At 41.9% G+C, this 26,299-nt stretch overlaps 1 protein-coding gene across 4 annotated transcripts in view; it reads right to left on the minus strand.

The window, feature by feature from the left end:
• SEC61A2 (SEC61 translocon subunit alpha 2) overlaps positions 1-26,299 on the minus strand; it is a 68,705-nt gene that overhangs the window by 37,944 nt on the left and 4,462 nt on the right. For 3 of the 4 annotated variants that reach the window (XM_054716566.1, XM_054716567.1, XM_054716564.1), the window contains exons 4-10: positions 13,184-13,262; positions 10,927-11,058; positions 10,698-10,807; positions 4,693-4,846; positions 3,329-3,489; positions 2,375-2,572; positions 79-270 (exon numbers count right to left, since the gene is read on the minus strand). In XM_054716566.1, coding sequence (XP_054572541.1) covers positions 79-270; positions 2,375-2,572; positions 3,329-3,489; positions 4,693-4,846; positions 10,698-10,807; positions 10,927-11,058; positions 13,184-13,262 — 1,026 coding nt within the window. The remainder of the gene's footprint in view (positions 1-78; positions 271-2,374; positions 2,573-3,328; positions 3,490-4,692; positions 4,847-10,697; positions 10,808-10,926; positions 11,059-13,183; positions 13,263-26,299) is intronic. The other variant, XM_054716568.1, reaches the window with a different exon arrangement.

A 26,299-nucleotide genomic window follows, 5' to 3' on the forward strand; every position in this document is an offset into this window, starting at 1 on the left:
AAAGTTTAATTTACAAAAATAAGATCTGACATCTAAAAATTATAAATTATTTTTATTTGAAATAAACCAAATACTTACATCTTTGGCTGAGGAACCAGACACCTCTATCCACGTCTTGGAAAAGAATGCACATGATCCCAGCATAAAGATGATATAAACAACCACATGGACAGGATCCTCAAATATGGCACCCATAGACTCAGGAGGAGAAAGATAATAACAAAGGCCTCCCACTGGGTAAGAGCGAGCAGGTCCTCCCCCACTGACATCCTACAGAACAAGAAGGAAAAGAACAAATGGCCAACCTAACTTGTCAAGCATACATTTTTATAACTTTTCAAACTCCTCAAAAATTATGACAATGGTTTAAGCTCAAAGCACCTACAGCAAATGGCTATAAATAACTTAAGGATTTGCTTTTATATCTAATATCTTCATTCCTTCAAAAGTATATAGTGAGCATCTCTTACATAAAGATGTAGATATATTAATAACAGAAGAGTGATTTAAGGAAAAAAAATATATGAGAAGATAGAAATAAGACTACATTTATAGTCAATCTCTTTTTTTCCCCCCGGTTAATCCTAAGTATATTTTTCCATTGACTTTTTTTTTTTTTTTTTTTTTAGAGCGAGTGGAAGGGATGGGGAGAGAAACATCTATGTGAGAAAGAAATTGAGCCTCCAACCAAGGCACACACCCTTTACCAGAATCGAACTTGGGACCCTTCAGTCCTCAGGCCAACACTCTATCCAGTGAGCCAAACCACCAAGGGCTATAGTTAATCTCATTACATTTAGAATCTGAAATTTTCTAAACTATGTAAGAGTATGCAATGAAGGCCTGGGGAACGGACAGGAGCAGAGAGGAGGGGGGTCAATGGGGAAAACAAGAAGGGTACATCTGTAATACTTTCAACAAAAGATAATAAAAACATAAAAAGAGTATGCAACACATTAAAACCCTTCCTTACCCATGATTCTTTCATTTCAAAGTATTCTATTAAGAATGTAATCCATTGAAATATTGACAGAAGTCTAACAACTCACTGCCTAAACATTATTTGTTTGTGTAAGAGTCTTGATAAACATATACAATGGGATTTTTAGCAACACAAATATTTAAGAATTTTTGTAATAACAGAAATGGGACCAGCATGTATTTGCTCTTATTAAATAAAAAATTTGGGATACAGGGTGTGAGAAATAAATTTCTGGTTGCAAAGATTAATTTATCTTGATTCTTGAACTTATACTTCCAAATGATTCTTTTACTGTGCCCCTAGAATTAATATTACCAAATCAAAAGCATTGTTTATAGACAAATTCAATTCCCCAATAATTCTCTCATTTAAAAAAAATCTTAGTCAAGGTCACAACATATTCTATACAACCATTCAATGCACTTATTACTTTGAAATTTTTATAGTAATAATTATAGCTGGACTATTAGTTCATGAGGGGAGAAAAAGATTCCTCCCCTCATCACAGGTAATCAAATTTCTGTTAAATGAATGGAAAAGGAATATTATAAATAGAGCAAATCCTATTTCCTCCAACTAACATTCAAAAACCACTGTCTTACCCTGTTAAACTTTAAATTTCTTTTAAAAATTACCTTCAGTAAAAGCAAAGATATATCAGTCACTATAACTTAAAATGTAAAAGATAGCATATTAAGATAAATGCACAATACATTAAACACCATACTTAAGTATAATGACTAAAAATAATATTCTTTAGTGCAATACAAATTCTAGAATTACATACTCTGCAAAAGAATAAAGGATCTTACTATTTTTTAATTCTATAGTTTTAAAGGAGAAAAATACTCCTTGGTCAGGTGATAGAATTTAAACCAATCAGAACTCAATCCAATCCCACAATAACACTTCAATAACAATGTAGCTGGACTGCTTTAGAAGAAGCTCTGATACCGAGCACCTATAAAAGGAAGTCAGAATTTACTGGATTCTATTTCTAGCATCTGTTCTCTCTTCAGTTTAGTAATTACATGCCTGTCTCCAGCCCAGTTAATCACAAACCAATTTAGTGCCATTCAGGCTATGAAAAACAGGGAGAAACAGGGAAGGTTGATTTCTGTATTCCATATATTACCAACAAATAGCTTCTTTTTAAAAACATTATTCCAGACAATAGTGGAATGAGATTACAAAACAGAGAATCATGAGAACCATGTGATTTTAGCCTATAAGATCATTCAAAGGAGATGCAAAAATGCTTCCTACTTAAGTGACTCTGAAAATGTCATAGCAACAACTTCAATTATTGCTCATCTCTTTCAGTTAAAAATATAACCAAGAAATGCAAATTACAATAAATGAAAACACTTAAATAAATAATAAAATACTCACTGCCCACTGTCCTAGTAAATTAACTAAAAAGTTGCCACTGAACCGAACAGACAGCATCTGGGAAATAACATAGAGGTTTGACACCAAGGCTGACTGAAGAATAATGGGGATGTTTGAGGTGTAGAAGAGCTTGATGGGGTAGCTGCTGTACTGTCCTCGATACCGAGCCGACTTGATGGGCAAGTCCACACGAAATCCCTACAAAATGAAAATTCAGAGTAAGAGGAACTGTACATCCTATATAATCCTATCCTATATAATAAAAGCATAATATGCAAATTGTCCCCTCGACTGGGAGTTCAACCGGGAGTTCGACCGCTCGCTATGACGTGTGCTGACCACCAGGGGGCAGCGTGGAACATGGCGGGGTCAGCAATGCGGCACTGGCAGCCCTGATGGGCCCCAACGAGAGCGGGACTGCAGCGGGATGATGGAGCCAATGAGCAGGTGGCGCCAGGCCAAGGTAAGTACAAGCAGGGCCCAATTGCCCCACAGACGGCGACCAGCAGCAGTGGGGTGGGACTGCCACCTGGCTCCCAGGCGCTGAGGGAGTCAGGCAGGGGCCCAATTGCCCTGCCGATCGCCCTGAAGACAGCAAGCAGCGCTTTGATTGCTGGCCAGGCCTAGGGATCACACCCGTGCACGAATTTCGTGCACCGGGCCTCTAGTATCATATAAAGAATACAGAAAGCCAAAACAGAAACAGTAGGGAGTATGAAAAGATAATGCTAATAAAACTTAACCCTTCCACACAGAGGCATGCAAACAGAAATCCCTTTCTATTTCATTTTCATCCTACTTTTTGTTATTGACACCTCCGTCGCTAAAGGAATTATTTGCTTGACTAGATTTTGAAACACTGACTTATTAGAATCTAACATCTCAAATAGCATTCTCTTTAAGAACAAAATAAAAATCCACATCCCACTTACTTCAGAAAGAAAGTATACTTACCTGAAAATATATAACAACAGCAAACACAAAAACAGTAGCAATGAGGTTCATGAGATTGGGTAAGTTCTGCCGGTAGAAAGCCTCCCTTAAAGCTCGGACTTTGTCGGTCCTGGTGGCCAGTAAATGAAAGAGAGCTATGACTGCACCCTCAAACTCGGTACCTGATAAACAAGAGAAAAATTAACTAACTGTAGACACATCATTCAAAGTTATCCCAAAGGTCAATACAAATAACCTTGAAACTCCAGTACACAGCAAAAAATATGAGTGAAAATAATTCATCAGTATTTATGATATAGCCATATGTGGAGCTTCTAAAATATTTTGATCATTGAGGCAAAATGTATGTTTTTTAGCATAAATTTGAAGTTTCTCAAGAGAAGTTTCTTGATGGAAACAACCAAAGTAGAGTAAGCCAAAAAATATTTCATTCATAATGCTTCGCTTCTCCTTTAGTTTCAAGAAGGGAGAGAGCACTGTGGGTAAGGGGAGGGTGGCAGCAGCAAAGCAGAGTAGAGGTCAGATTCAAAAGATACATGTTACTCTACCAAGCTTGCCTTTAAGTTCATTTTACCATGAACATTAATAAACCATTGTTGCTATTTTCTTAAGGCTGGGATCAGTTTAGATGTTAACCCTTACAAATCTAGCATGGCATTTTGAGAGAAGTGGAAATGGGTAAAAGGAAAGAGAGTAGAAATATTTCAAAATTTAGGTGTGAATACCAAGCCAAGTAGAATAGCAGCAAAAGTATTAGTGCTCCCTAATGATACAAAGAATAACAGATTTTTTCATCTGAAAAATCTTAATCTACTACCTTTTGATCCCCCTTGCAATGCTGAAATTGGTCAAATTCATGAGTTCTGCAGCAATGGCTTAAGCAAATAAAAACTTTCAAATGCCCAGTTTGGCTCAGTGGATAGAGCGTCGGCCTGCGGACTCAAGGGTCCCAGGTTCGATTCCGGTCAAGGGCATGTACCTTGGTTGCAGGCACATCCCCGGTAGGGGGTGTGCAGGAGGCAGCTGATTGATGTTTCTTTCTCATCGATGTTTCTAACTCTCTATCCCTCTCTCTTCCTCTCTGTAAAAAAAAATCAATAAAATATATATTATAAAAAAAAAACTTTCAAATGCTTGGGACCACTGAAATTTTGAATAAGCAGAGGCTAAAATGTAGATATTCTTTTTGAAGTAATATTTCAGACTCCACAAATCTCTGCTAATAATTTTGAATAATTATTAGCATCAATTGTCCGCTGGAACAGTAAACCCAGATATCTACAGGCATGTACTGCTCCATTACATGTTACTTTTCAACACACATCCAGCAACACTCGTGCAGTCGCAGTCACGGTGTGATGTACCTCTGCCAGTGTTAATAGTAGTGGGACTAAAGGCCTTCCAGACAATGGTTTCACAGATGTTGGTGGCAATAAAGAGGGAAATACCAGACCCCAGGCCGTAACCCTTCTGTAGCAGCTCATCTAACAGCAGCACAATCAAACCAGCAACAAACAGCTGTGGGGAAAGAAATGCAAGTAAGCGGAAGCAAGAAAAAAATCAAAAAAGGGGAAGACAAGCACCAGTGACTACTTTCAAAGTATGGGCATGTCTAACATTCAAACCTAATGGTTACAAGATCACTATTATGACTCTGCATCTTTTAACCAACTTTGGTTTAATCAGAAGCTAATCCTGAAAATCAGATGATTAGAAACATTGCTATATTGTATAGGGCCATTTCAACTTTTAAAATAGATGTTACCATCGGAACAGTTTCCCTTACAATAAGGGAAATAAGGCTTATTCCATTAAATAAGGCTTACTGAAAAGCACACTATAAAACAAAAATGTTCACAGTTGTAGAATTGATGATAACAAGAAACTGAGTATATCCCAGATATCTCCAAGCAAGTGAAAGGCCAAATGAATTATGGTATAACAAGGTGCAATTGCACACTGCCATGAAAGGAAAAGTATATGAACTATGTTGATACATTTTTTAAATATTATATATATATTGTATATATTATGTACTTATTATATATCTATGGAATAAGTAAAAAGGTGAAGCACAAATTAATACATACACAGATTATAACAATGTAAAAATGCATTCTATACATATAGTGACAAAGACTGAATATAAATTTCAAGACAGTTAAGAGTTCACAGGTTCCTAAGTTCGTAACTTTTTTTAAAAAAATGAAAGCATGCTAACTTTAATTTATGTGAAACTGGAAATTCTTAATTTTCCTCTTGGATAAGACATTTCTGTAAAAGCGTATACCAACTAAAAATAAGCCCTAGAGCCTGGCCAGTGTGGCTCACTTGGTGGAGCGTCATCACAAGCTCCAGGAGGTCACCAGTTCAATTCCAGGTCAGGGTACATGCCTGGGTTGGGGCTCAATTCCCAGTAGAGGGCGTGCAGAAGGCAGCCAATGGATGTTTCTCTCTCATATATGTTTCTCTCTCTCTCTCTCCTTCTCCCTGAAATCAATAAAACCATATTTTAGAAATAATAATAATAAGCCCTGGACTTAAAAGTGACCTTGACCTGCACTTCAGTAACCTAATCAATCAATGAAGAAAATACACTTCTATTCCCCCCCACCCCCATCTCATGCCTGTCCCCACTATAAAGACACCCCCTTAGAGAAGTTAAGGAAATGTCACTTCCGTGAAGCACCTCTGAAGCCTCCCCCTCATTACTTCCACAGTTCCCTAATACCCCATTAGGAGAGCAAACGGCAGTACACCATATTAAGCATGTTTACCTTACACAGGGTTTATTTTTTCCCTTAACTGTCATGTCAATGGTTGTACAGAGCCTAACTTGTCTATTGACAGTCTTTCAGTTTAACTTTCAATGGACTGGAAAAAGAGTACAATTCTTAAAACTTCTAAGTGAGCTCATGAATCCTTTACATTTGACATTTTGACAAGATAAAAGAGAAGTTAGGATTTATTACTGAGATTTTATTTTTACCACAATTATGTAATAAATACTCTCAATCATACAGAAAACCAACCCTGTGAAAGAATAATAGCTGTCCACAAACTAACAGCCAATCAAAAGCATTATCATGGGCTTCTGACTAACTGACTGATTGAATGACCCGTCCAGAATCACATGGGGCAACTCTGAATCAACTGTAATTCAAACCACCTGTTCAGACCAATGTTCATCAGTTTATAGAGTGATTTGTGTATATCCTATGAAAATCAAACTCATTTTTCTAACTGGAGAAAGGCATTATACAAAAACCTAAATGAGAAATGGTTTCTATAATTAAAGAAATAATATAAAAGATGGTAAAAAGCATGCATGCCCATGAGAGAAATTAGACACTAGGAAGTTAGAGCATCTCACTGACTAAAACGGTGATAAGAACTGAATACTAACTGCATGCTTTTGTAGGATGTACAATCAGTATGAATCTCTAAAGCAGACATAAAACTAACATTGTACATTTCAACCCTACAGATGCATTCACATGCACACAACTCAGTTTGACAAAATAATACTTACCTTTACAATGTGCCATGCACTGATAGTTTCAATTCTTTTTTTATTTTAATCAAGACACACTATTTAGATTTCAAAACTCACTAGTTGAAAGACACTGACCATGTGAATGAAACAAGAATAATTAAGTTGAGAAATACCTTATATAAGAACATGCAAACAGTTTTTGAAACCTATGTTTCTAGGTAGAAACACATTGATCCAATAATATCTTCAGTATACCCACACATTTTCAATGTTAGTGATGCCTTAAAAAAGAAGCAAATGGGTCATTACCCACTGATGATTAAATAAACATGACATATTCTCTATACTTAACACTAGAAGTATTTACCATAACACAAATATCTGTGCACCAGAATTTATATAAACAAATATATATACATTGAATTTGTTTCATTCCTAGAACATAATTATTCCTGGATTTGTAATACTGAAAAAAAATTAAAATAGCTTAATTCCACTTAATATCTATTTAAATCAGTAACTAACACTTTAAGAAGTCTATATTTTATCTAACTAACCCAGAACTGCTCAGCTGAGGTTCCGTGAAAGTCTAAATCTAACCTTAGTAAAACACTAGAAAAATTTTACTGATGCATAATGTTAAGAGCTAGATGCCAATTCTGAGTATCTTCTAAAAATCGCGATTATTCTGAACTATGGGTTGCATAAAGCAATTGCTAAAAAATAAAACATAAATCAACTATTAGCATTATCAGTATCCTCAACAATGCCAAAAGCATATGAAGAAATTTTAAGCACTGAAATATTAAATTCAGTTTTCAGACAACGGAATCTTCCTATCCATTCCAACTTTTCTTCCTCCAATTCCCAAAGGCTATAAATTTGCCAATCAAGTGTTTTTTAAATGGAGAAATAATGACAAAGTTATTCTTTAAAGAAATGTACTTTATACCAAATAGAAACACACAGGGGCTAAGAAAACTACCAAAGACTTTGATTAAAAATTCCTCCCCTTGTGCCTGGACAGTGTGGCTTGGTAGTTGAGCTTCAACCCAGGAACCAAGAGGTCACTGGTTCAATTCCCAGTCAGGGGACATGCTCAGGTTGTGGAACCAAGAGGTCACTGGTTCAATTCCCAGTCAGATGGACATGCCCAGGTTGCAGGCTCGATCCCCCATAGGGGGCATGCAGGAGGCAGCCCATATCTCATATTTCTCTGCCACTGATGTTTCTTTTCTTTTTTTTTTTTTAAAAAATATATTTTTATTGACTTCAGAGAGAAAGGGAGAGGGAGAGATAGAAACATCAATGATGAGAGAGAATCATTGATCGGCTTCGTCCTGCACGCACCTATGGGAATCGAGCACGCAACCCGGGCATGTGCCCTCGACCGGAATTGAATCCAGGACCCTTCAGTCCACAGGCTGACACTCTATCCACTGAGCCAAACCAGCTAGAGCATGTCACTGATGTTTCTATCTATCTCTAGAAATCAATAAAAACGTATTTTTAAAAATTCCTCCCCTTGTCAAAAGACAAAAAAAGCACTCCCAATTTGTTGTTGTTGATTGTTTGTTTTAAGCAACTAAGAACAACCTAAATTTATTAGCTCATAGTTCTGTAGGTCAGAAGCTTGGGCAAGCTCAACTGGGTTCTTTGCTTTGTCTCCCAAAGTTGACATGAAAGCATTAGTTAGCCTAGGCTCTTACTAGATGCTCTAGGGAAAAATCCACCTTAAACTCATTCAGAATGAGGTCAAAATCCAGTTTCTTGTGGATTGTAGGTCTGAAGTATACCCATTTTCTCCCAGGCTGTCATCCAAGGACTGCTCTATTCCTAGAAGCCACCTGCATTCTCTCTCATGTATCCTCTTCCATCTTCATGGCAGAGGGGCAAGTCAAGTCTTTCTCAAGCTCTAAATCTGCCTTCCTCTTCTGCTCCCTCCATATTGTTACTGATGCCAATAAATACCTAAACAATCTCTCTCCTTGTTCTGAGTCATGCTAACTAAACAATTATCTTATTATGATCTCCCTAAATAAAAAAAAATTATTAAAAAAAGAATGGTCAACCATGCCAGTCTGAGATGGTCATATCGTATAGAATACAGAGGTAATATGCAAATGGTCGTCACACCCACACGCCGTAATGGCTCAGACACTCAACACTGGGGAGAGAGGAACAGGGACCAGACAGGCACAAATGAGCTCACGTGAGAGGAATGGGGACCAGCCAGGCTGCGGCCCGGGAGAGGGACAAGCCACCAGCCCTGCGGTCCCGGGTGCCAGCAGCTGCACCTGCGGCCCGGGAGAGGGACGAGCCACTCGCCCCAGGGTTCCAGGCGCCAGCACCTGCACCTGTAGCCCGGGAGAGGGACAAGCCTCCTGCCACACGATCCCGGGCGCCTGCCGCTGCGGCCCAGACAAAGCTGCCTACCCACGGTCCCTGCAGCTGCGGGCAGCCTGGGCGAAGCCGGCCCGGGTCCTGGGTGCCTGCGGCCGGCCAGAGGGAGGGAAGCCCAGGTCCCAGGTGCCTGCAACCGACCGGAGGAGGGAATCCTGGGCCGCGGGTGTGGAGCAAGGCAGAGGCAGATAGGGGCAATCAGTCCAGCAGGGGAGCAGTTAGGGGAGATCAGGCAGGCAGGCAGAGGTGGTTAGGGGCAATCAGGCAGACAGAGGGGTTAGGGGTGATCAGGCAGGCAGGCAGGCGAGCGGTTAGGAGCCAGCAGTCCCAGACTGCAAGAGGCAGTCGGACATCCTCCAAGGGGTCCAGGTTTGGAAAGGGTGCAGGCCAGGCTGAAGGACCCCCACCCCGACCCCCGCTGTGCACAAATTTCATGCACTGGGCCTCTAGTTTCTTAATACATATATTTGTAAACTAATATTTTGATTTTATTTACACTATTTTTCTAACCTTGATCCTTTTGACCATTAGAAAAGCTTTCCTGTATTAATCCTAATTTCACAGAGTGAGCAAGAAGAGGTATTTCCAAGATAAGCAGAACTCTAGATGCCCAGTGTTTAATTTAAACAAACTTCTTTTCAAAAGTCAATAAATAACTATATATTTTAAGTACAATTCATTTGAGCAACTTCTCTAAATGATTTTTAAGGACTGTACATTACAGAAATATCTACCAAACTTTACACACTTTAAGATACTTAGCAGAGGATTAAATTAATGTTGGCCTTCAAAAATTCTGTTCCAAAGCATCCATTTTAAAAATTCTCAGAATACATGTATGGGTATTTATATAGTATTTCACTGATTCAAAGATATTAAACTGTCAATTAAACTATGATACAACTTATTACAAGAAATTTGATTCTCTACTTATAAAAAGTTATTTTAGATTTAGATATATATGTTTATCATCTAGCTTGCTCTTCCTGTGTCTTTGTGTACACACAATAACTTTTAATTTCAATAACAAATCACAGCAGTTTTGGAATACATTTTAAAAAGCAATTAAAGTAAAAAAATATCAAAAACTGACGTGATGACATGAACAGCTGTGATCAAGTTGACACACATGTAGGAAAAGACAAACTCTCAGCACTGCCACCGGGCTGACCGCAGTTGTAAGACACTATCACAACTGTGAGAAAACACCCTGATTTCAGAGACATCACAATGTGAAAGATGTGCATCTTAGAATCAATGAAATGGAGCTGATCCATAATTCAATATATTATGCAGCTATAATGCTATTCGAATTTTATATTTTCACATCAACATGATACATATCACTTCAATTATCAAAATATTTTATAATTCCAAAGTGAGAAAGTGAATATATCAATCACCTAAAGAATTGTTAGAAAAAAGGGATGAAACTTTTGTTATCTGCATATAAAAAATGGGATTTCTCACCTGAATAATGATAAGGAGGCAGATTCCAGCACCCATTTCAGCAGGATCCCCATACATGCCTGTCATGACATATACAATGGCTTGCCCAATGGTAATAATCATACCAAATACTGACAAAAAATTGAGGAAAAAGGAGTACATGTTACAAACACAGACATAAAAGACCATAGAAAATAACATCTTTACCACAAAATTTCCAAATTTGAAATTTAACTGTATTAATGCTCACATTTTTGGGCTCCATTAAATAAAGCTCTGTCTTTGGGTGTATCTCCAACTTCAATGATTTTGGCTCCCGCTAACAACTGCATAATCAAGCCAGATGTTACAATTGGGGAGATACCCAATTCCATTAAAGTTCCTGTAAAAACAGGGAAAAGATGTAAATACTATATACAATGCAGATTACTTTAGAAGTGTCCCAGTCCTTAATTACATCTACGGAAATGTATGCTTAAATGTTAACAAGCAAATTTTCATTTCTTAAACATTAAATTACTAAAAAGCCTCTATTAACACAACCTTTCAACAATGCATTAAATAGAAATTACTATAAATACTATAAATATAAATTTTTGTAAATTCTAAACTTAAAATGTTAAAGAAATCTGTTGAAAGAAATCTTCCAAGATTACTGTGCAAATCATTATTTTTAGAATGTATGCTAAACATTTTCTTTTCTTTTTTTAATACATTTTTATTGATTTCAGAGAGGAAGGAAGAGAGAGATAGAAACATCAATGATGAGAGAGAATCACTGATCAGCTGCCTCCTGCATGCCCCCTCCTGAGGATTGAGCCTGCAACCCAGGCACATGCCTTGACCAGAATCAAACCCAGGACCCTTCTGTGCACAGGCCAACACTCTATCCCCTGAGCCAAACTAGCTAGGGCTAAACATTTTATTTTAATGCAAAGTTAAAAATTACAGCCCTGGTCGATTTGGCTCAGTGGTTAGAGCATTGGCCCCTGGACCATAGGGTTGGGGGGTTCCAGTCCCAGTCAAGGGCACATACCTTGGTTATAGGTTCCCGAGCCCCAGCAGGGTGTGTTCAGGAGGCAACCAACCAATGTGTTTCTTTAACATAGGTGTTTCTTTCTCTCTCCCCCTCTCTCTCTCTCCACCTCTGCCCTCCCTTCCATCTCTTTCTCCCTCTCCTCCCTCCTTTCCACTCTCTCTAGAAATCAATGGAAAAAATATCCTCAGGTGAGGATCTAAAAAAAAAAAAAAAAATTACATATCAAGCCCCAAAATTACACACCAAGCTAAAAAAAAAAAGATACTTAACCCTTTGCACTCACTTGCTTTTTTCTCGAGCTGCTACCAATGCTAACCGTGTCGAGTCACACTCGACATCCAAGTGCAAAAGGTTAAAAAGATATGTGACTCTGCCCAGCTGCGTCAACCTATAAACCAGGAGGTCATGATTTGATTCCTGGTCAGGGCATATGCCCCAGTTGTGGGTTTGATCCCCAATAGGAGGCCATGCAGGAGGCAGCTGATCAATGATTCTTTCTCATCAATGTTTCTCTCTCTCAAATCAATAAAAATATATAAAAATATTAAAGAAAAGATTTATGACTCTTATGCAATATCTAAAATTACATATAACGTTACCTAAAAACACTGTAGAATATTTAGTGGCATGAAAAATGTTCTTGACATAGTGCAATGGGGTAAAAAAGAAAACAAATATATAGGAAAAAATGTAAAAACAAAACAAAACAGAAAATGCTCTGGACAGTGATAATCACTCCATTCTCTGTGTACCTCAATACTCTGTAACATAGTTCTATAATTAAAATAAACACATGGTTCTATAATTATTTACATACTAGAGGCCCAGTGCACGAATTCATGCACGGGTGGGGTCCCTCGGCCTGACTGGCGATCAGGGCCAATTGGACTGGCCAGCTGGGGAGAGGAAAGTTGGCCGGCCACAGAAAGTTGGCTATGGGAGCACACTGACCACCAGGCTTTTATTATGTGACTAGGCTTTTATATATATATAGAGGCCCAGTGCACAAAATTCATGCACTCGGGTGGGGGGGTTTCCTCAGCCCGGCCTGCGCCCTCTTGCAGTCTGGGAGCCCTCAGGGGATGTCCGACTGATGGCTTAGGCAGTCGGACATCCTTAGCACTGCCACAGAGGCAGGAGAGGCTCCCGCCACTGCACTCGGCAGCCATGAGCCCGGCTTCTGGCTAAGCAGCGCTCTCTCTGTGGGAGCACACTGACCACCAGTGGGCAGCGCCTGCATTGAGCATCTGCCCCCTGGTGGTCAATGCATGGACATAGTGACCAGTCATTCCACTGTTTGGTCAATTTGCATATTAGCCTTTTATTATATAGGATTGGTCTCTTCTCCCAGGCAATGTTTCTTTTATCATATCCTCCCACTCCTTATGAACTCAAAAAATATTTTCCACAAGTTCAGATCTACTTGTTGTCAGTAGTAGTATGGAGGCAAAAGAAAAGAAGTACATACCTCTGTTGGATGCAAGAATAACTCTCATCCAGTAGAAAGGATCTGCAGAATCTGATGACATGATTCCAAATAGTGGTATCTATAACAGAAAGCATTTTATAAAATTATATTATATAAATTAAGTTTGACCTTATTTTGTAACTCATCACTTAATGTTTGCAATACGTTTTTAAAATATATTTTTATTGATTTCAGAGAGAGAGGGAGAGTAAGATAAGAGAAACATCAAAGATAAGAAAGAATCACTGATTGGCTGCCTCCTGCACACCCCCTATTGGGGGTCGAGGCCCACAACCTGGGCATGTACCCTGACTGGGGAATCAAACCATGACCTCCTGGCTCATAGCTCCGCTTAACCACCAAGCCATACCAGCTGGGCTGCAATACTTTTTAAAAACTTGTGATTTATGCCCTGGCTGGTTTGGCTCAGTGGACAGAGCATCAGCCTACGGACTGAAGGGTCCCTGATTCGATTCCGGTCAAGGGCACATGCCCGGGGTTGCAGGCTCAATCCCCAGTGGGGGGCATGCAGGAGGCAGCCGATCAGTGATTCTCTCTCATCACTGATGTTTCTATCTCTCCCTGTCCCTTCCTCTCCGAAATCAATAAAAATACATTTAAAAAATTAAAAAAATAAAAACTCGTGATTTATGATTTCTCATGTTCTTTAACAAAACAAACATACCTTAAAGATAGTTTTTTAATGAAAATAAAAACAACAGAAATCATTACTTATAGCATTTCACTAGTTAATTCTCCTATCAGTATGAAGATCTGTTGCACAACAATGCAAATAAAATATACTTAAAACTACTGAACTCTATGCTTAAAAATGGTTAAGATAGTAAATTTTGAGTTTAATATAATTTTTAAAAATACTATCAGTGCCCGCCCAGTGTGGCTCAGTAGTTGAGTGACAAACTATGAACCAGGAGGTCGATTCCAGGTCAGGGCATATGCCTGGGTTGTGGGCTCAATCTCCAGTGCAGGGCATGTAGGATGCAGCTGATCAGTGATTCTCTCTTATCATTGATGTTTCGGTCTCTCTCTCCCTCTCCCTTCCTCTGTAAAATCAATAAAAATATATATATTTTTTAAAAAAATACTATCAGTAAATTATAGGATATACTTACCTAGTCACATAATAATTTTGCAAAGCTATGGGTATTAATGTCAGCCAAGGCTATACTCCAAGGCTACACTACATCTTCATTAAGACTGAGGATGATGTATACAGTAGAAAAGTATGCAACCACTAAAGATTGTACTTAGAAGTTTGTAACAGAATGAGAAAGTGCGTATGTTACAATACTAAGTATAAAACAGTGGCTCTCAATCTGGGCAGCTTTGCTCCCTGCCCCTGTCCCCCAGGGAATGTCTGGCAATATCTGAAGACATTTTTGGCTGTCACAACTTTAGGGAAGATGCTACTGGCATCTAGTAGCTAGAGGTCAGGGATGCTGCCAAGGCACGGGACAGCACTCCAACAACAAATGCTTACCCAACCTAAAATTCACTCCTATTGTTGAGAAACCCTGTCATATAAAAGGAAAGACACAAAACTGTATAGGGTAAAAGTTCAAAACATGAAAAATACACATAGAAGGCAACAAGGTGTAAATATTTTCTTATATCTTAAACAATGATTATTTGTAGGTGGGGAAATTATGGTGGACCTTTTCTTCTTTATTCTTTTCAGTATTTATCAAATTTTCTAAGTAAGCACATAATGCTTCCTATCATATGACCCATGTTTAGGACACAGCACTGGGCCATACCCCCTCCCCCACCAAGTGGGGATCAGGCACAAAGAAAAATACATTTCCAGTTTTCAAAAACCTTTTCTCTATATGAAGCTGATTTTTTTTTTAATTTACAATCAGATTCTGGTCAAGATGGCAATATAAGTAAACACAGTACTTACATCCTCCCACAACCACATCAAAATTGAAATTAAAATACAGAGAATCACCTAAACAGTGATGGGCAACCTTTTGAGCTTGGTGTGTCCAACTTCGCCAAAAAACTGAGCATAACTCGGGTAGTGTGTCACTTTGAGGAAAAAACATTATTTCGCAAATGTTTCATCCTCAGGAGCAGCAAATGTTTCATCCTCGGCATGCAGCCGTCTCAGCGGCCGCGTGTCATCAGAAATGGCTACACGTGTCAGTGCTGACATGCGTGTCATAGGTTCGCCATCACTGACCTAAAACCTAGCTGAATAAAAGTCCTACAATTAGGGATTTAAAGCAGCAGCCACATGAGACTAATAGGAGTGGCCTGACGAGGAACTGCCTGGCTCCACACCCACATGTGGAGGATAAACATCAGGAGGGATATCTTAGCTGCAGAAGTCCCAGAGTTCCCCCTGAGGAGCCAAGGGTCCCATCCCCACACCAGGCCCTCATGTCCAGGGTTCCAGTCCTGAGAAGAGAAACCCCCATAACTTCTGGCTGTAAAAACCAGTGAGAATTGAGGCTGAGTGAGAGGAAGGGTTGCTGGAATCCCAAGAAGTTCTTTGTAAAGGGCCTGCACAGACTTACTCTGACTCACTCCCTCTGAGATTCAGCACTGGGATAGCAACTCAAAAGGTACCAAAGACATACAGGGAGGAACTGAAGTGTCTGGTATTGGGGCGAAAGCTGAGGGGGGGGCCGGCAGCTTTCTCCCAGACAAAATGCTGGCAGAGGCTATTGTTCTTTTGATGAGCCCTCCCCTCACAAAGATGGTAAGCAGGCACCGTATCTGAGTTTCCATCAACCTGGCTCACACTATTCCCCCTGCCCTGGTGATTCCTTGACACTCCTCCCCACCAAACTTGCAGGGCCAACCAAACTGTTTCCAGCAGCTTTTCCATATAAATGGCCTGTCGTGGCTCACAATTAAGACTTTTCTAAAATCTCTCAAACAAGTAGCGTCTGGTCTCAGCATGCCCCACACCTCTTTCTAAGTGGCCCCAGACCCAGAAATATCAGAAGCTGGCCTTAGTTCACAGCTTGGCTTTATTGGGCACCTCTAAGCCCAGCACAAGTAACAGCCATCTGCAGATCACTTTATAGCTCAAGCTAGGCGGCCCTGGTCACAACACAGGTGGCAGATGACTTTGGCCTTCACCTCCCAGGAGACCCCAGAGCCAGCACACTCTGTTGCCAGCTTCATACCACACTGAAGCACTACCAAACCACCTCCACAACAACACACTCAAGGGGCGAACTAAACGGGCACTAGAGCCCCTCTGAAGTAAGTCCTGCTCTCTGGGGCAGGCCCTTGCACAGCTGATCCTCCACAGGTAAATCCCTCCCATTGACATGCCAACAACAATCAAGGCTCAACTATGGGAGGGTGTACAAAGCCCACATGGGGAGGGGGGTTGGCGTACTTGGACAGCTTGGGTGACTGGGAAGGCTATGCCACTTGACACTACAGGACACCTAGTACATTAGGCCACTCTACCAAGCCCAGGAGACATAGAAGCTGTACCTAGTACATAGAAACAAACACAGGAGGCTGCCAAAATGAGGAGACAAAACAAACAAACAACAACAAAAAACATGCGCCCAGATGGAAGAACAGAACAAAACTCCAGAAAAAGAATTAAAATGAAGGCAAACAATCTACAAGATGCAGAGTTCAAAACATTGGTTATAAGGATGCTCAATTAACTTAGGGAAACAGTAGATGAACTTAGAGAGACCTTCAACAGCATAAAAAAGGACATGGAAAACATATAAAAGAACCAGCTAGAAATGAAGGATACACTAAATGAAATGAAGAATAATTTACAGGGAATCAACAGGAAAGTAGATGAAGCTAAGAATCAAAAGAGCGATTTGGAATATAATGACATAAAACACCCAATCAGAACAGCAAAAGGAAAAAAGAATCCAAAAAATGAAGATAACGTAAGGAACTCTGGGCAACTTCAAGTATATCAACATTCACATTAGGGGGGTACCAGAAGGAGAAGAGACAGAACAAGAAATTGAAAACTTATTTGAAAAAATAGTGACAGAAAAATCCCCTAACCTGGTAAAGGAAATAGATATACAAGTCCAGGAAGAGCAGAGTCCCAAACAAAATGAACCCAAAGAGGCCCACACCAAGACACATCATAATTACAATGCAAAAGGTTAATGACAAAGAGAGAATCTTAAAAGCAGCAAGAAAAAAGCAGTTAGTTACCTACGTACGAGGGAGCTCCCATAAGACTATCACCTGATTTCTCAAAAGAAACTTTGCAGGCCAAAAGGGATTGGCAAGAAATATTCAAAGTGATGAAAAGCAAGGATCTACAACCAAGATTACCCTACACAGTAAAGTTATCATTTAGAATCAAAAGACATATAAAGAGCTTCCCAGACAAGGAAAAGATAAAGGAGTTCATCACCACCATATTAAATGAAATGTTGAAGGGTCTTCTTTAAGAAGAAGAAAAAAAAAACAGATAAAAAATATGAACAATAAATTGATAATAAATACATGTCTATCAACAACTGAATCTAAAATAAACAAACAGAACAGAAAAAGACTCATAGATACAGAGAACATTTTGATGGTTGCCAGATGGGAGAAAGATTAGGAGGATGGGTGAAAAAGGTGAAGGGATTAAGAAGTACAAATTGGTAGTAACAAAATGATCATGGGGTTATAAAGTACAGCATAGGGAATACAGTCAATAATATTCTAATGACTATGTATGGTGTCAGATGGGTACTAGATTTATGGGGATGATAACTTAGTAAGTTATATAATGTCTAATCACTGGGTTATACACCTGAAACTAATATAATATTGTATGTCAACTGTAATTGAAAAATTAAAAATTGTATTTTAAAAATTGCAAAAGACTGGGTCCCGGGTCCGGGTGAGGCCACCCCCCTGGGTCTGGGAGAGGCCGCACGCCCCTGGGACCGGGTGAGGCCACGCGCCCCTGGGTCTGGGAGAGGCCACGCGCCCCTGGGTCCAGATGAGGCTGGGTCCCGGGCCTGGGTGAGGCTGCGCGCCCCTGGGTCCGGGAGAGGCCACGAGCCCCTGGGTCCGGGTGAAGCTGGATCCCTGGTCCGGGTGAGGCCGTGTGCCCCTGGATCCAGGTGAGGCTGGGTCCCGGGTCCGGGTGAGGCCGCGCGCACCTGGGTCCAGGTGAGGCCACGTGCCCCTGGGTCCGGGTGAGGCCACGTGCCCCTGAGTCCGGGTGAAGCCGTGCCCCTGGGTCCGGGCGAGACCAAACCAGAGGAGTCAGACCTGCATTACCACCATTTGTCCACCATCCAGAGCTGAAAAGTCAGTGCCGACATGTACACATAAGGAACTGGTGGACACTGAAATTGGGTCTCAAAAGAACTGTTGGTCCAGAAAGAAACTCACTACAGACTGATTCATTAGCCTGTCAGCATAACTATTATTGCTCGTCTCACATTCTGTTCTTATAAGTATATTTCTAGTAACACATGATCTCACTCATCTAGGGGAAATGATGAACAACATAGACTGATGAACAAGAACAGACCCAGAAACAAGGAGGCATCGATTGGATTGTCGGGCCTCAGAGGGTGGGTAGGGGAAGGTGGGGGGAGGGGGGAGAGATCAACCAAAGGACTTGTGTGCATGCATATGAGCCTAACCAATGGTTAAGGACAACAGGGGGGTGGGGGCATCCGTGGGGAGGGGTGTGGGATGGGAATGGGGGGATGAGGACAAATATGTGACACCTTAATCAATAAAGAAATTTAAAAAACAAACAAACAAACAAACAAAAAATTGCAAAAGATGCTGCCAGCAATTTTAAACAACCATCTGGTCAATCCAAACTTCTTGGAACATCTGACTTTATCAGCTGGGGAGGAAAACTGACACTCTTTAGCTAATGTGAGGGATGGAGAGGAAGGAAGTTATTGTATATAAACAAACTAACAGCCCTGCTTGTGTGACTCAATGGTTGAGTGTCAACCCATGAGCCAGAGGTCACAGTTCCATTCCCAATCAGGACATGTGCCCGGGTTGCAGACTTAATCTCCAGTAGGGGGCGTGCAGGAGGCAACTGAACAATGATTCCCTCTCATCATTGATGTGTCTATCTCTCTCCACCTCTCCCTTCCTCTCTGAAATCAATAAAAATGTATTTTTTAAAAAACACAAAAAAAACAGCAAACTAACAGTATCGAACAGTCCATATCACAATATTCCCTACGTGGAAATTATGTCAGTCAAATTACTTTCCTTAATTGCATCTGATGAGACAGGCACTATACCTCCATGGTTAGATGCTATATAGGATCTAACCTTCCTTCCTTTCCTGTAGTCAACAGGATTATTAAACTCAGTAATTATACAAATTACTCAGTATTGTACATGTACAGAATCTTGTATATTAGTTGGATGGCAACAGGAGCTATTTCCTATGACTCTGTCACAGTTGCAGAGTTCCAGACTTTTCACTATTACATATAATAATTGGTTTCAATTAGATAAAATACAGTATAATACTTCAGAGAAACAAGAATTTAACCATTTAATGAAAATCCTGAACCAACCAGATGGACAAATAGAAAGTTAGCACCAGGAATTTCCAAAGGAGGTGGGAACTGAAAACCAAAAAAGGTATTTCTGGGTTAAAATGGCAAGCTGTAATTAAACTACAGAACTTCCCTCCCTGACACAAGAAAACACATCTTACCTAATAACAGACAAACATGTAAATTGACCATACCTCCTCTATGCCACCAACCAATCAGTAGTGATATGCAAATTAACACAACAAAGATGGCAGTTAATTTGCATACACAGGCGCCGAGTGACAGGGGCGGGATGCAGGTGTCCTGCCCTACCCCCGGTTTCTCAGGACTTCTGGGCAGCATGGGAAGGCGGGGCCGGAGCGGAAAGAGGCAGCTCCCAGAGCGGAAAGAGGCGGCTCCAGGGCCTGAGCAGAAAGGGGCTTGGGCGGAGTGGAAAGGTGGTGCCAGCAGCCAGGGAAAGGAAAGCCCATTCTAGCATGAATCTTCGTGCATCGGGCTTCCAGTATTTAATAACATGTATAATAGTAAAAAGCTAATCCTATAAATAGAAGCCTTGGTGGTCATCAAGCCATGACACTGTGATGCCCTTATGCCATCACAATCCATAACCAGGAGGCAGCCAATGATGAGGCAGAATAGGCCCTTGACATCAGGGAGGGGCGGGACCCAAGCACTTGGCGCAGAGGGAATAGGACAGGCTCTGTGGGAGGGAACACAGAGCGGAGCTGCAGGCGGAGCTGGTTGCATCAGTAAGGAAATGCCAGTGCTACATCCTCCAGGTTTGGAGAAGAGGGAGACTCAAGTGATTCCAGATTTTAAAGGGGGTTCTGAAAAAAATATAAAGAGGCTTCTGAGTCCCTACCTTTCTCAGACTTGGGGGTCATAGAGTGCAGGCTGAACTCAGGGAAAACTTATTCTGGGAGACCACGGGCAGGTCACACTCAGCCTCGGACTTCAGTTTCCTGGTGAATGTCAGGTGGCTCGCCCCGCCTTCACCCGGTTGCGAGGTTCAGGCTCAGAATGTGGCTCAAAAGACTGAGAGCCGGTAGGGGGGTGGGGGGGAAGACCAGGCCTAGGGGACCCTACACGCGCACGATTTAATCATGCACTGGGCCTCTAGTAAGAATATAAAAAGCTAAAGAAAACAAAAACAAAATCCATAAAGCAGCCAAACAAGAAAAGGGATGATAACCTTGAAACAATGGTGGTCATGGGGAGAAGAAAACAGCTGACAGTGGAGGAGCAGAGAGACTCAGAACAAAGCTGCTCCAACCATCATAAAGGGGAGGCAATAGAAGCTTCAGAATTCCCAATATATTTCAACTCCAGCCTGGAGAAGAGCAGGCTGCACAGATATCGTTTTGCCTCCTTTGACTAGGAGAGCAGTAGAAACAGCTAAAAAGAAATGATGAGAGAAGTGGGCCTTGGGGCTCTCTCTCTGACAGGACTGACAATGATAGGCCCACACCTACTTGGGAATTGGGCAATGATCTGAAGTTGGGAATGGAACAGAGAGAGCCCTGCTCAGTCACATGGGGAGAATCCTCACAAAACATTGAAGAAAAATTTAAGAAGAGAGGTCAGAGCCAGGCAGCATTTACTGCACTCACCTCAGCTTATCACACCTTCCACCATTCCCTGGAATAAAGAAAACAGTGTAGAACAGGAGACACCAAACCTTTAAATTGTGGCTGAAAGGGAAATAAAGCTCTTTGAGGTTCAGAAGAAAGAGAATCAAGAAATCACCACACTGAGCAGAACCATCTAAACAGGAGAAAGTCACTGATCTATAAATTCAATGCAATACAAATCATAACCCCAGCAGTCTTTTTTATAAAATTGATAAGCTGATTCTAAAAGTTATATGGAAATATGAAGAACCTAGAATTCTGAAAAAGAAGAACAAAGTCAAAGGACTATTATGACCTGATTATAGTACTTAGTATCAAGCTGCAGTAAACAAAATAGTGTGGCTACAGTAAAAATAGACATAAGTCAATGGTACAGAACAGAAAGTTCAGAAATAAATCCATCTGTATACGGTTAATTGATTTTCAACAAAAATGAAAATCAATACATAGGAAAAAGGATAGCCTTTTCAACAACTGGCTATCCATACAGAAAAAAAAGTGAACCCCAACCCTACCTCATGTGATACACAAAAATTAACCAAAACACACAAGCTAAAACTGTAAGATATTTAGAAGAATACAAGAGAAAAATCTTCATGACCTTAGAATAGGCAAAAATTTCTTAGCTAGGAAACAAAAACCATGAGTCATCAAAGAAAAAGATAACCTAAACGTCATCAAAATTAAAAACTTCTGCTCTTCAAAAGATATTAAGAAAATGAAAAGGCAAGCCATTGACTAGCAGAAAATATTCACAATATATATGACAAAGGACTTGTATACAAAATATATTAAAAATGCATATCATTCAATAAGGGGACAATAATCCAATTTTTTCAAGTGGGCAAGAGATTTAAAAAGAATAGATAGATAATTTAGGTGAAAATATCCTTGGGTGAGGATTAACAAAAAAACTTCTATTTATTTCAATAGGTTTACAAAAGACAAACAAGTACTTAATAAATACACAAGAAAGTTCCTCAATATCATTTACTAGGGAAATGCAAATTATAACTTCAGTGTCTTTTATCAGGGCAACACAAATTAAAACCACATTCATTGGAAGGGCTAATTTAAAATGCTTAACAACAGCAAGTATAGGCAAGGATGCAGAGCAACTGGAACGCCTATACCTGGCTGGTGAGAATATAAAAATGGGGGGGAGGGAGGGGGTGGACTACTTGGAAGAGAATTCGACAGTTTCTTACAAAGTTGAACATATATTTACCATACAATCCAGCAATTCTATTGCTAGGTATTCATCCAAGAGAAATGTAAGCATGTCCACAAGCGGTCTTGTTCAAGAATGTTTACAGCAAATTATTTGCTGTGGCCACAATGTGGAAACAACCCAAATGTCCAACAAGTGACTAGATGAACAAATTGGGATATAGACATACAGAACATCACTGACATAACAAAAAGGGATAAATCACTGCTATACCAACAACATGAATGAATCTCAAAAAGCTGATGATGAAGTTAGGTACTAAGGAGTAATACTGTATACCATTTATATCAAACACTAGAAAAGATTAATCAAATTACAGGAACAGAAAACAGACCAGTGGTTGCCCGAGACTGGAGGTGAGGTAAGGCTTTTTGAGATAGGTTGCAGGGAACTTTCTGGAGTGACAGAAATGTTCTACATCGACAGAGGTAGTAAGTATGTGGGTGTACGTTTGCCAAAGCTTTTCAAAATGTACACTTTAAAAAATGGGTGTATTTTACCATACATAAATTATAACTTCATAAATCTCATTTTTTTTAAAGAGAAGGAAGGGGAATTTCCAAGATGTTCAAAGTATATGATAGTGATATGGATGATTATGTTTTTTTTCTTTGCACTCTTTTGCATTTTTAAAAAGTTCTCTCTCTCTCTGACCACCCAAATCCATTTTAAACTAAGTATGACAAAATAATGATCAAATTGTTTTGCTCTACAAAAAAAATATATTTGGCCCTAGCCAATTTGGCTCAGTGGATAGAGCATCGGCCTGCAGACTGAAGGGTCCCAAGTTCAATTCCAGTCAAGGGCACGTACCTCAGTTGCAGGATCCTCCCTGGCCTGGGCTCTGGTCAGGATGCATGCAGGAGACAACCAATTGATGTGTTTCTCTCACATCGATATTTCTCTCTGTCTTTCCCTCTCTCTTCCACTCTCTAAGAAATCAATGGAAAAATATCCTTGGGTGAGGATTAAATATAAATATAAATATATAAATACTAGAGGCCTGATGCACGAAAACTGGTGCAAGAGTAGGCCTTCCTGCCGAAACCGGTTTGGCTCAGTGGATATAGAGTCGGTCTGCGGACTGAAAGGTCCCAGGTTCGATTCTGGTCAAGGGCATGTACATTGGTTGCAGGCACGTCCCCAGTGGGGGATGTGCAGGAGGCATCTGGTCGATGTTTCTCTCTCATCGATGTTTCTAGCTTTCTATCCCTCTCCCTTCCTCTCTGTAAAAAAGCAATAAAATATATTTAAAAAAAAAAAAAAAGAGTAGGCCTTCCTTCCCCCAGCTGCCAGCACCAGCTTCCCCCCAACCCCCGCAAGCACCCAGGACCCAGGCTGCTCCCCTCCTCCAGCCGCCTGCAGGCACCTGGACCCAGGCAGGCTTCCCTCCGGCCCCAGCTTTGTCAGAAAGGACGTCCGGAATGACATCCAGAAGGACGTCTGGCCTAATTAGCATATTACCCTTTTATTATTATAGAAGACAATATATAAGGATATATATATGTAAAGATATATACATACACACACACTGAGTGGCCAGATTATTATGATCTCTGAATGCATAATAATCTGGCCACTCAGTGTATATCCTATATAATAAAAGGCTAATATGCAAATTGTCCCCTCAACCAGGAGTTCGACCAGCAGGCAGGCTGGCCAACCGCTCATGTCCCCTCCCCCTGGTCAGGCTGGCCGGACCCCACCCATGCACCAATTCATGCACCTGGCCTCTAATCTACACTAATGAAAGAGAAACATGCAAATTGACCGTCCCTCTGCTACAACCACCAGCCAATCAGGCGCGAGTATGCAAATTAACCCAACAAAGATGGCGGCGTCCACGGAGCTGGATCGAGCAGGAGGCTTGGGTTGCCCCCAGCCATGGAGGAAGCCAAGCTTCCCGCCCGCCCTGGCCGCTGCTGAAGGAGTAACTGGGAAAAAAAAAAAAGGAGGGGCTGGGAGCCTGAGTCGCTGGGGGGGTCATGGCCAGCCTGAAAACGGCCCTTAGCCCCTTACCCAGGCTGGCCACGCCCCCATGGGGTAAGAGTCCCAGCTGGTGGCCCTGGCCAGCCTGCAAACAGCCATCAGCCCCTCACCAAGGCTGGCCAGGCACCTCAGCGGGAATCCCCACCCTGAAGGGGGTGTGGCCAGCCAGAAAACAGCCCTCAGCCCCTCACCCAGGTTGGCCACACCCCCATAGGGTAAGGGTCCCTGCTGGGGACTTGACCAGCCTGAAAACAGCCATCAGCCCCTCACCCAGGCTGGCCAGGCACCCCAGTGGGGACCCCCACCCTGAAGGGGCTGTGGCTAGCCTGAAAACGGCCCTCAGCCTCTCACCCAGGCTGGCCATGCCCCCATGGAGTAAGAGTCCTCACTGGGGGGCCTGGCCAGCCTGAAAACAGCCATCAGCCCCTCACCCAGGCTGGCCAGGCACCCCAGCGGGAACCCCCACCCTGAAGGAGTGTGGTCAGCTTGTAAACAGCCCTCAGCCCCTCACCCAGGCTGGCCATGCCCCCCCCAGCGGGGACCCTCACCCCATGGGGGCGTGGCCAGACTGCAAACCACCACAGGCCCCTCGCCCAGGCCGCCCCATGCCCCAAGGGAACCCCCACCCTGATCCAGGACATCCTTCAGGGCAAACCAGCCAGCCTCCACCCATGCACCAGGCCTCTATCTATACTAATAAAAGGGTAATATGCTAATTAGACTGGGAGACCTTCCGGACGTTCTTCTGGACAAAGCCATGGTGGTGAGGCCGAAGTAGAGGCAGTTAGAGGCCAAGAGGGGAGGGCAGTTGTGGGTGATCAGGCCAGGATAGGACGGCAGTTGTGGGTGATCAGGCCAGTGGGGGCGGGGGGCTGTTGGAGGTGATCAGACCAGCAGGGGGGGGGCCAGTTGGGGGCAAGCAGGCCATCAGTGGGGGTCAGTTGGGGGTGATCAGGACAGCAGGGGGGGTTGGAGTGAACAGGCCAGTGGGGAGGGAAGGTGGGGGCGAGCAGGCCAGCAAGTGGGGCAGTTGGGGGCGAGCAGGCCGGCAGGGGGGGCAGTTGGGGGCGAGCACACTGGCACGGGGGGCAGTTGGGGATGATCAGGCTGGCGGGGGGGGGGGGGCATTTGGGGGCGAGCAGGCCAGCAGGCAGAGTGGTTAGGGGCAATCAGGCAGACAGGCGAGCAGTTAGGAGCCAGCAGTCCCCGATTGCGAGAGGGATGTCTGACTGCTGGTTTAGGCCCAATCCCTGTAAACCAGCAGTAGGACATCCTTCAAGGGGTCCCAGATTGGAGAGGGTGCAGGCCAGGCTGAGGGATACACACACACACACACACACATCCCGTGCACGAATTTCGTGCACCAGGCCACTAGTGTGTGTGTGTGTGTGTGTGTGTGTGTGTGTGTGTGTGTATACACACACAAAGTGGCCAGATTATTATGCGTTCAGAGATCATAATAATCTGGCCACTCAGTGTATATGGTTTTTCCTCTATTTATTTTACTGCTTCTTAATACAATTTTTAAAAATGTCTCTGCCCTAGCTGGTGTGGTGCTTCAGTGGTTGGAGCATCCGCCTGAGCATCAAAGGGTCTCAGGTTTGATTCCCGATCAAGACACATACCGGGTCCCTGCCACCAGGGGTGTGGAGGGGGGGCAAGTGCAGGAGGCAACCAATCAATGTTGTCTCTCTCACATCAATGTCTCTCTCTCTCTAAAATTAATCAATGGAAAAAATATCCTTGGGTGAGG

Source organism: Eptesicus fuscus, chromosome 5 (assembly GCF_027574615.1).
Source record: "Eptesicus fuscus isolate TK198812 chromosome 5, DD_ASM_mEF_20220401, whole genome shotgun sequence".
In the NCBI taxonomy this organism is placed as follows: Eukaryota; Metazoa; Chordata; class Mammalia; order Chiroptera; family Vespertilionidae; genus Eptesicus; species Eptesicus fuscus.